Below are 11099 nucleotides of genomic sequence, written 5' to 3'. Positions count from 1 at the left end.
TGTGTGTCTGTGTATGTAACAATGTATGTGTGTTATGACTTTCTCTGTATGACTATATATTGATAGTTATATACTAATGTATCAATTTACATACATTTTTGTTTAGTTTAGCTAAATTCCAATTAACATGAAGAAAATTAATTAATTGATGTATTCTTCTGGCAATTAAGTTCTTAACAATATTTATTAAGCCAAAAGCGTTATTATGCCACCTAATTTATAAACAATTTTAAATAGATGAGAAGCATGCAAAACGAGCCGTTTTACAAAGATTTTGTTTAAATAATTATTTAGCCGAAAGCGTTATTATGCTACCTTTTTACAAAGATACTTATTTCAAAGATGTATAAATTCATAACTATATAGTAATTATTACCTTATTTAAAATCTTTTAATATTAACATATGGATAAAACATAACGATAGTGAAGGTATATATATATATATATATATATATATATATATATATATATATATATATATATATATATATATATATATATATATATATATATATATATATATATATATATATATATATATATATATATATATATATAGCTTCCTCCTATCTAGGTATCATGATCATATCATTTCATATATATATGTAGGAGTGGCAATTTTGAAAAATAACATATACCGAAGGAGAGAGATGGAGGGTGAAGCACATAATTTCATTTTTGTTTGGAGTGTAGCTTTGGCATCTCTTCTCTACTCTCATAATATTGGAATGTTTATTTCACCAGGTACAACAAGATTCTTGTCTTTATTTCCAGTCATATTTCTCTTTTTTTATCTTCCTTTAAGTCTTCACACAATGTTCCTTTGTGGTCCAACCTTCTTCGTCTTGTCATGGCTTGGAAGCTTCAAGCTCATTCTTTACGCTTTTGGTCAAGGTCCTTTGTCTTCACATCCACCCCTTCCTTTATCTCAGTTCATGTCTACAGCTTGCCTACCCATTAAGATCAAAAAGAACCAACTGTACTCATCTCAAGATTTCACAAAAAAACCCCAGAGATCCCCTAAAGATTATGCTCTTAGGGTTCTTCTCTTATTGGTTGCAGTTAAGGCTTATGGATATAGAGAAAATCTTCATCCTTTATTCGCGACCTCAATTTATGCCTATTATATCTTCTTCTCGCTGGAGTTACTCCTCGCTGTGGCTGCATTTTTTGCTCGAATCCTCGTTGGTGCTGAACTTGAACCACAATTTGATCAGCCTCACCATGCTACATCTGTCCAAGACTTTTGGGGTAAAAGATGGAACCTTATGGTTTCTAGCATACTACGCCCTACAGTGTACTTTCCAGCTCGCCAGATCTTCGGTCATCTGCTTCCTGCAGGATGGTTAGCAATTCCTGCTGTTTTCTCAACATTTTTAGTGTCTGGTATCATGCACGAGATGATATTTTACTATCTTGGCCGGTTAACCCCAACATGGGAAGTTACTTGGTTCTTTGTAATTCAAGGCATTTGGGTTGGAACTGAGATTGTGCTCAAGAAACAAATAGGTCAGAAGTTTGAGCCACCTACCATTGTATCGAAGATATTAACATTGGCGTTTGTGTTGATTACAAGCTTTTGGCTCTTCTTTCCGCCATTCATGAGGTTAAATCCATTTGGAAGAGGTTGTAGAGAGGTATTGGCATTTGGAGGTTTTTTCAAGCATGGCCAATTAATTAGCCCTGACGAGTATTCATGTCCATATTTTTAAAACGGACATATATATTTTTGCATAAATATATAATAGTAGCTAATATCAGTTGTGTTTGGCAAAAGTATTCCTTTGGAAACTACAGTTTTTATTTTTATATGAATGTTTGATAAAATTTGTTGGATGTTCTTGAAATGTAGTGTAAAATTTTATAAAAAAAGGTACCTGTCTAAATTAATAATCACCATGGCAATTAAAATTAAGAACAATTCTTTTAATTACTTTAGTTAGTTTGATTTTTTTTCTATATTGGTATGTTTTAGATCTAGAGTTTTTTATTTAAAAGAAAAAACTAAAGGTTTATAGTTTCAAACAAAACTTTGTGTTTATATCAAGTTATTTGTTAAAAACTAAAAATTAGAAATTCATAGAACCCACGTCCAAACACGACAAGTCTTTGAACAGCCAAGAATTAAACTTTATAGGTTAAAGTATAAGAGTAAATTCTGTAAATGGTCCCTATGGTTTGAGATACTTGCATATATGGTCTATAACATCTTTTTTTAACTCAGACAATCCCTTAAATATATTTTATTTTGTTGCGTATTCATCCCTAACAGATATAAAATAACACTTTTACCCTTATTTATTTATTTTAAAAAGTCTTATAACTTTTTTTGTTATATTAATTTTTTTTATAAACCAAATGGGGCACACCATTAGTACCCTTTATACCAACACCGTCAAGCTATCTATCGTCGATCCCAACTTCATCATCATCGCCTCTGATAACCACCATGGCCACCACATCTCCGACAGTCACGATGTTACATCACACCTTTTTCAGAACCAATTTAAAAACTTTCTTTACGATTTAAAGTACTGAAAAGCGAAAGTTCGCAGTTAAATAAACATTTTTGAAATAACAAAAGTTATTTTATTAAAACCTTCAGGATGTCATTCGTTTATATCCGAACATACGTTACAATGTAAATAAAAAGGTCTTGAAATAACTAATGCAAACCTATTCTTTATTCTACTCAACATGCTAACTACGCAATTTCAACTTTGGCTCCACTACCTGTAATGTAATAAAATGAGTGAGTTAAGTTTTGGAAACCTTGTGAGATACATAGGGTTTTCAAGCCGATAACATTTTAATGATAAAATATCATTTCTGCAAGTGATATATCAGTTGTAAATATATAACTTGTCCTAAGACCATCTACCGAGTCCCAACTAATCCTCACATATCCAAATTTGACAATCATCTAGAACAATCACCTTACCGGATGAACTGTCTAAGAAACTATTCGACTACACCTGCTAGGGAATCCTTGGCTACTGTAAGTCATATAAGGTAACCAATGTTCATAGATTTTGATGAATATAACTTTCCATTTCATCTACATCCATACGTTATAAAGCCATGCTAGTAACGTAATTCACAAGGCCACCTAGAACAACCAAGTATTGGTCATCTACTCTGTTCGATGACCCAGACCTACCATTCGGTTGTCTGATCGGGACCCACCATTTCTAGACATCCCAAGACGCGGAGGATTACATTCTGATCTGGTCCCACACTCTAACCCAACTATGAGACATAACTGATGTCAAGCGTATTCGACACTAAACAATCCTTTGTAAGTGTACAGGCTCTTTAACCAGCCGCCTATCTTCATTGATCCTTAACTCTGAAAGTGGAAGCATATCTACTTCTTATCCCGAGTACTTCCTCAAATAACAAACGTGAAAGGTACTATGGTGGGAAATTCAAGCTTGTAAGGTTGATTCCCTATCCTTTGAAGTACCTTTAATTGTCCCATGAAACGAGGACTCAATGTAGTGACCCTAACTTTGATGACATGTACAGAATATTAAAGATCAAGTGAATCTTACAAACATCAAGAATACAAGGAGTACATAAACATGTTTAAGCTCCATTAGAATAGTAAGAGTACAAGTGGGTTGTATTATTTCTCTCAATGAACTAACACTCACAAAATGGGTCTTTTATGTTCTTAACTAAATGGGAGTCACTCACTTCCAATTTATAGGAAAGGCTCAACTCATTTACACATACAAGAGGGTAAGCCACATCTAAGGAGAACTTTGCACCCCAACACTCAACTTGTAACAACTTGACACTTTTACACTGAGAAATCGATCCATATATCTATAATTCACTTGAATTTAGCATCTTTTAATAGTATATGGAGTCCGCGCTACTGTTTTAGGCTTAATATATCATAGATATGGACATTAGGAAGGATTAGGAAGGGTGTTGCATCATAAAATCCAGCCAAACACACCAAGAGAGGTGTGTGCGGCCAAGCCAGCCGCACACCCAACAGCTAACCCCTCCATCCTCACACTCAACCCTATATAAAGTGAAGGACCCCCTTCCATTCACTTTTGACTGCATCCTTTCTCTCTCTATACTTCCTCTCTCTAGGAAACTACCCAAAAACACCTAGAAGGCTCTGAAAACGTGAAGAACACCATCATTTAGCTTGTCATAGAGGTAAAACACTTGAATCCAAGCCTCAAACTCATAATGTTCTTCATGTTCTTCATCCTATGAAGGAGTGCGGCCGCACACCTTCATCAGGTGGCCGCACACACTCATGATACCCTCTAAAGTGAGAGTAAGGCCACATAATCGACACATGGGATTCAAACAAGGAGTGTACGGCCGCACACCCATGTGTACGTCCGCATACCCCTGTGTACGGCCGCACACACACCTTATACGGCCGCACACTCTAGTGTGCAGCCTCACTCACATGTCTGGCCGCATACTCACCTTTATGGCCATACACACACCCTAATACTCATATTTGGCCTTAAACTTGCATAGATCATATGGTATAGAACATGGGACACTTAGTCACAGTGATTCCAAGCCCTTAGGAGGGATTTCCCATCATATTTAGTCATGAAACACCATAGCTCTAACTTATATATGTGTCACCATATAATTAACAGGGGCTACGTACGTTCAGAGCATCCGTTGACACTCGACACTCATACGAATCGCATACTCGAGCCCTACAATAAACTATGAGTTCATATCCCTTAATGAACCTTTTTAAATGTTTTTACATGTTTTAGGGGGGGGGGGGGATACAAGTATAATGTTGCAAGTTTTACCATCAAATCATATGTGATTCACAATTTATCATCAAAAAGAGATATTTCTACACTTTTAGCTACTTACCAATAAAAATGTTTTAATTAATTATCAAATGCATTTTTAAGATTTAATTGTTGATAAACTATTTTCAAAACTGTGTTTAAACTACTTTTCTTTTAAAATATATCTACACTAATATATTTATATAAGTAAGACTTGAAGGACTTAGGACCAATAGCACGCCTTATTTCCTGTTCTTGTTTGATGTGGTCTTAGGGAATCTGTTGTCCGTCCGACTGTCGTTGATTTCTTAGTTATATATCCTATATATTTGTGTTAGATATGAAAGTCTTCATCTCATACAATACCTTTGTATTCAAAGGCATGAAATCATACACTCTAGTTAACTATAATAGGTATAGTTAAGACTACTGGTCGTTACCTCTACTACTAATACTATACTCACTATAACTACTATTATTACAAGTTAATGCACGTATTAGAGAACACTCTATAAACTACACTAAAAGACTACTATACTATAATACAAGAGAATACACGAATCCATAGTATAACACACTATCCCTCTATAAGACACACTACCGCGCTTACGCCATGTAGCCAGGGCTTTCCAGAAGGAAGGCAATACTACATGTATAGATCTATACGGGGCGGATACTATTACATCCCGACTGTTAACTACAGTCCGAGCCGACTAGGCCCAGGGGTGTTACTACATCACTACACTACGCATGATTGGGAAGGTCATCGGGTTCTCTATTATCGTTCAGTCTGGTTACATGAGGGGTTACACTTTTATCCAAACTAATACACTAAGACTTAAAGTCTAAGTTAACATCCCGAAGTAAGTAAATATCTATTACTAATGGAAGTTCGCACCACTACTACTATCAACAGGCATAACTTTTCTTCATCTATTTACTCCAATGAGATTTATTATCGTACTTTTATAAATGAAGGTTTTCAATGATAATACTTACACACAACTCAAAGGATTTAACTTACAATGTACTTTTCTGGAAAATATAGGATTTTCTAGGGATTTCTACTACTCATAAACATAAATTTCAGTTTTTGTACTATAAGTTTGTAAACACTTTTACACAACAACGACACTAAATTATTATGAACTCACCAGCTTTATGCTGATACTTGTTTTCAAAATAACTTGTATCCTCAGGTCAAAGATAGAGAGGTACAGGTGCAACTTTTAGAGAAGATGGAGCACATACAAGACCCATCTTTTATTTTGTTATACTTTTGATGTCTATTAAACTTTACAGAACACGGTTGTAATTAAATTTACTATATAAATGCAAATGGTTATTGTCGCTTGTTTTTACTATTATGCAATTGTTATGATACTGTACACGATGTCCTCCACCCCAGAACGTGTTCTGCCGTTATCGGTTTTGGGGTGTGACAGATTGGTATCAGAGCATTGTTTATAGTGAATCAAGTATATCAACATATAAAAGATATACGAACTATAAACACTTCGGGACTAAAACACTCTGACCAAGAATATATACTTCTAAATACGAAAATATTTAACTATATATATATATATATATATATATATATATATATATATATATATATATATATATATACACTCACCGCTACAAAAGGGTGGGTATCATACTAGAACAGAACAAAAGTACTAAGATTGTTGAACATCACAATTAAGCTTAGAGACATATAGTCACATCTGGGTAGATGTAGCCTGATCAACTACATTTTTCCAGGAGTGACTAGCATGTGCCTAAGAGTGATTGTGGTGTTGCAACAAGTCTGAAAACTTACCAACACTACCACAAGAACGTTAGAACAAGAATGTTATAGGAGTATTCTGCATTCTACTAACTACGTATGTGATAACTAAAATGGTCGTTACTGGTTGGACAATAGTTGCTAAGTTGGTACACCACGGTTACATGTGACTATGGCGCTATAAACTCAGAATCTGTGGCCTTTGCTTCATTTCCTGTGCTTGTTTGATTGGGGATCTGAAGTTAGGGTTGCTTATTCGAAGGACTATCATGTTTCGGTAACATGTTATTGGTATGCACTATGCAAGTATTGGGTCGACCAATAACGATTCATCTTATAAGTATCCTAGATGAGAACGTCTATTAACCTTTCTTTCCCCCTTTCTCACGTAGATAGCATGGCTGGCTTCCACCATCCCGGCGATCCGTATTATCCAAACCAAGGCAATGGAGGATGGCTCGATGAGGATCCAGAAGATGATCACCCGATCCCTTTGGATGATCATCATGCAGAAGGCTTTTCGGATAGCTCCAGCTCTAAGCCAGAAGTTAACAACCTACCCCCTGTAGCTTGAAACCCCAACCCTCGTTCGGCATTTCAAGGTCCCACTCCCATGTGGGCAATAACCTTGAACCAATGGATCGAGGATCAGGTTTAGCCTTTACCTTACAATGGAGACCGAAGCTTCTACAACATAAGCAAGGGAGGATCAGTGGGCCGAGTTCTGCCCATCGTGGTCTGAAGGATTGCCAGGAACATCGAACAAGGTCAAGCAGCCATTGGCCGAGTTGTAGAAGTGGATGCCAACCAAATCTCAACACTGTTCACATCCGCCAACTTGAAGAAGCTATGGATAGGACAAGGAGGACCAACGAGGCTCCGTAGCAACCACTAGCTGCATCCCGAGCCGAATTTAGTGAACTCCGAGCACATCAGAGGGCTCAAGAACGACATCTTTTGGAAGTTGTACGCCAAATGACCGACTTGAGGATTCACCCAAGGGGTACCTGTCACCGGTAGAAGATGTCAACTCATCCCTCTTTTGTTTAAAGGACTAGCCTCTCCTTTTATATTCTCAATAGGACACTTGTCTGTAAACATTTCTTAACTATGAAAATACCCTAACTGAACTCCTAGGCTGCCAACGTTTTCCCTTATGATTTGATGTAAGACCTACTGTTAGGTCATTTTTCCTAAATACATTTTACATCATGAATACCAGTAATATTGGCAGTTAACTACTCTGTTGCTGTGACTCTCTCTCTCTCTGATTATTGGTCTATGTTGATTTAGTCCATAAAACCCTCTTATCATACTTGCAATAGACTCTTACTATTGTCAACATCTCTATGAACTTTCAGTAAAAGATGCCTCCTCGCAAGCACCCGAACAGAGGCAGACTTGCAACTCAAACCCCACCTCCACCTCCCCCTCCTCTACAGTTCGATCCAGTGCTGTTTCAAACGGCCATAACCGCAACTATGACGACAACCATGGCTCAAATGAATTTTGGCGATGCTAGTGGAGCCGGAATGGGCACCAACTCCAGACATGGTGAAATTCCCTCTCGTACACCAGGGTGTACATATAAAGATTTCATGAACTGTAAGCCCACATTTTTCAATGGGACCGGAGGAATCCTTGCCCTGTCCCAATGGATCGAAAGAGCCAAAGCTGTTTTCGAAATGTGCTCATGCCCCGAAGAAAGCAAAATCAAGTTCGCTGCTGCCACCTTCAGCGAAAGGGCCCTAACATGGTGGAATGGCCATGTCAACTCACTCTCTTTAGTAACAGCCAATGCCATGGGCTGGGACACACTGAAGGACCTACTGAGAAAGGAGTACTACCCTAGAGGAGAGGTGTAGAAGCTTGAAGAGGAACTCTGGAACCTCAAAATGAAGGGGACAGACATAGTGGCTTATACGGCCAGGTTCTACGACCTGGTAGCTATGTGCCATAACATGATCCCTTCTGAGAGCAAGAAAATCGAGCGATACATCTGGGGTTTAGTGCCCCCGTATAAAGGAAATGTTCTTTCTTCCCATCCTGCAACCTTTGACAGCGCCAAGGAGTTGGCCCACAGGTTGATTGATCATGAAACATCTTCCACTCCAGCTACAGCAACCACAACTGCCACTGCACCGTCCAAGTCAACCGACAAAAAGAGGAAGCCTTGGGATCAGAAAAAGGGCAAGAAAACTCAACCCTCCCCCAAAGACCAACAAATTGTGGTTGTCCATGCTACCACCACTCCTGCTACCCCTGCACCAGCCAAAACTTATGTTGGGAACCTGCCCAAGTGTCTCAAGTGCCCCTTCCATCACAACGGCCCCTGCCGTGAATTGCAATGCACCAACTGCGGCCGGAAGGGCCATACCGTCTGGTTTTTCCGATCCTAACCCAAACCTATCTCGCAAGTCCCCAGTTCGGGAGTGACCCAGACCTGTTATGGCCGCGGTGAAGCTGGTCATTTTAAGAAAAACTGTCTGAAGGCTGGGAATGCGGGAGGAGCAAGAAGACTACTCGCTATTGGCCACAATGAAGCAGTAGCGGATCCCACAGTAGTCACGGGTACGTTCCTTCTCAACAACTCTTATGCCTGTGTCTTATTCGATAGTGGCATAGAAAGAAGCTTCATAAACCAAAACTTTAAACACTTACTTAAACAATCCCCACAACCATTAAAAGAAACATTCGTCGTAGAAATGGCTAACGGAAAGACAGAAAGCTCTAACGAAATTTACATAGGTTGTACCCTCACGGTAGACGATCATTCATTCCTAATCGATCTCATACCAGTCTCGATCAAGAGTTTCGATGTCATTGTTGGCATGGACTGGTTGAGTCTTCATCGTGCTGATATTCTATGCTTCGACAAAGCCATTCGCCTAAATCCCCCGAATCACGAAACTCTGTTAATCTACGGAGACAAACCCGGTACGAGCCTTTGTATCATCTCAAGTATTCAAGCCCAGAAATACTTGCGTAAGGAATATCGCGCCTTCCTTGCACACGTCGTCGACACGAGCCAGAAAGCGAGAGATCCAAAAGACATCCCTGTCGTATGTGATTTCCCTGATGTCTTTCTAGAGGAGCTCCCAGGTTTACCTCTCAAATGTCAGGTTGAATTCAGAATAGACCTAGTCCCAGGAGCTACCCTCGTAGCTAAGTCGCCCTATAGTTTAGTGTCTGCCGAGATGCAAGAACTATCCGACCAACTTAAGGAGCTGCTCAGCAAGGGCTTTATAAAACCGAGCTTCTGACCCTGGGGAGCTCCGGTCTTGTTCGTGAAGAAGAAATACGGATTGTTCCGTATGTGCATCGATTATAGGGAGCTCAACAAACTCACGGTCAAAAATCGCTACCCTCTTCCTCGTATAGACGACCTATTCGACCAACTACAAGGGGCGAGTTAATTTTCCAAGATTGATCTTAGGTTCGGGTATCACCATTTACGAGTTCTTGAGGAGGATGTTCCGAAGACAGCCTTCCGAACTCATTACGGGCATTACGAGTTCGTTGTGATGCCCTTTGGACTGACTAACGCACCCGCAGTGTTCATGGACTTGATGAATAGGGTGTGTCGTCCATACTTAAATCAGTTCGTCATCGTCTTTATTGATGATATACTCGTCTACTCTCGGAGTGAGGAAGAACACAAGAATCATTTACGACGAGTCCTAGAAACCCTACGATCGGAGAAGTTATACGCGAAGTTCTCTAAGTGCGAATTTTGGATCCGAAGAGTTGAATTCTTATGACACGTGGTTAGTGAGGAAGGAATCCACGTGGACCCATCCAAAATTAAAGCTATCGAGAACTGGTCAGCACCGAAGACGCCTTCAGAAATTCGTTAATTTCTAGGCCTCGCTGGCTACTACCGCAGATTCATTCAGAACTTCTCTCGAATTACGAAACCTCTCACCACGTTGACACAGAATGGCGGGACATTCGACTGGGAAGACAAACAGGAGAAGGCATGCCAGACCCTGAAGCGAGCCCTATGCACAACACCGGTGTTATCCCTTCCCGAACGGACAGAAGATTTTGTGGTATACTATGATGCATCGAACCAGTGGCTCGGTTGTGTCTTGATGCAACGAGGTAAGGTCATCGCCTATGCCTCAAGGCAGCTGAAGGCACATGAGGTTAACTACATCACTCTTGACCTCGAGTTAGGGGCGGTTGTATTCGCTCTAAAGATCTGGAGACATTATCTGTATGGAACAAAGAGCATAATATACACTGATCATAAAAGCCTCCAACACATACTGAACCAGAAGGAGCTCAATATGAGACAACGACGGTGGGTCGAACTACTCAATGATTACGACTGCGAGATTCGTTATCACCCGGGAAAAGCCAATGTAGTAGCAGACGCCCTAAGCAAAAAAGAGTATGCTGGTCGAAGGTTCAAGTCAATAACAATGACTATCCATTCGCATCTATCTGCACAAATTAAGGAGGCTCGGCTAGAAGCCTTAAAGCCTGAGAATGTGGCGGAAGAATCCCT

General features: G+C 39.3%; 1 protein-coding gene across 1 annotated transcript; it reads left to right on the top strand.

Annotated features, from left to right (window-relative positions):
• The first annotated feature begins 578 nt into the window (after nt 1–578).
• On the top strand, nt 579–1837 carry LOC122197336 (acyl-CoA--sterol O-acyltransferase 1). The gene has a single exon (XM_042901107.2). The coding sequence runs from the start codon at nt 652–654 to the stop codon at nt 1711–1713; it is 1062 nt and encodes a 353-aa protein (XP_042757041.1). The 5' UTR covers nt 579–651; the 3' UTR covers nt 1714–1837.
• Nucleotides 1838–11099: the final 9262 nt, after the last annotated feature.

This window comes from Lactuca sativa, chromosome 4 (assembly GCF_002870075.4).
Source record: "Lactuca sativa cultivar Salinas chromosome 4, Lsat_Salinas_v11, whole genome shotgun sequence".
Classification (NCBI taxonomy): Eukaryota; Viridiplantae; Streptophyta; class Magnoliopsida; order Asterales; family Asteraceae; genus Lactuca; species Lactuca sativa.
The sequence above is the reverse complement of the archived record's forward strand: the minus strand, read 5'-3'. Positions and strand labels throughout refer to the sequence as shown.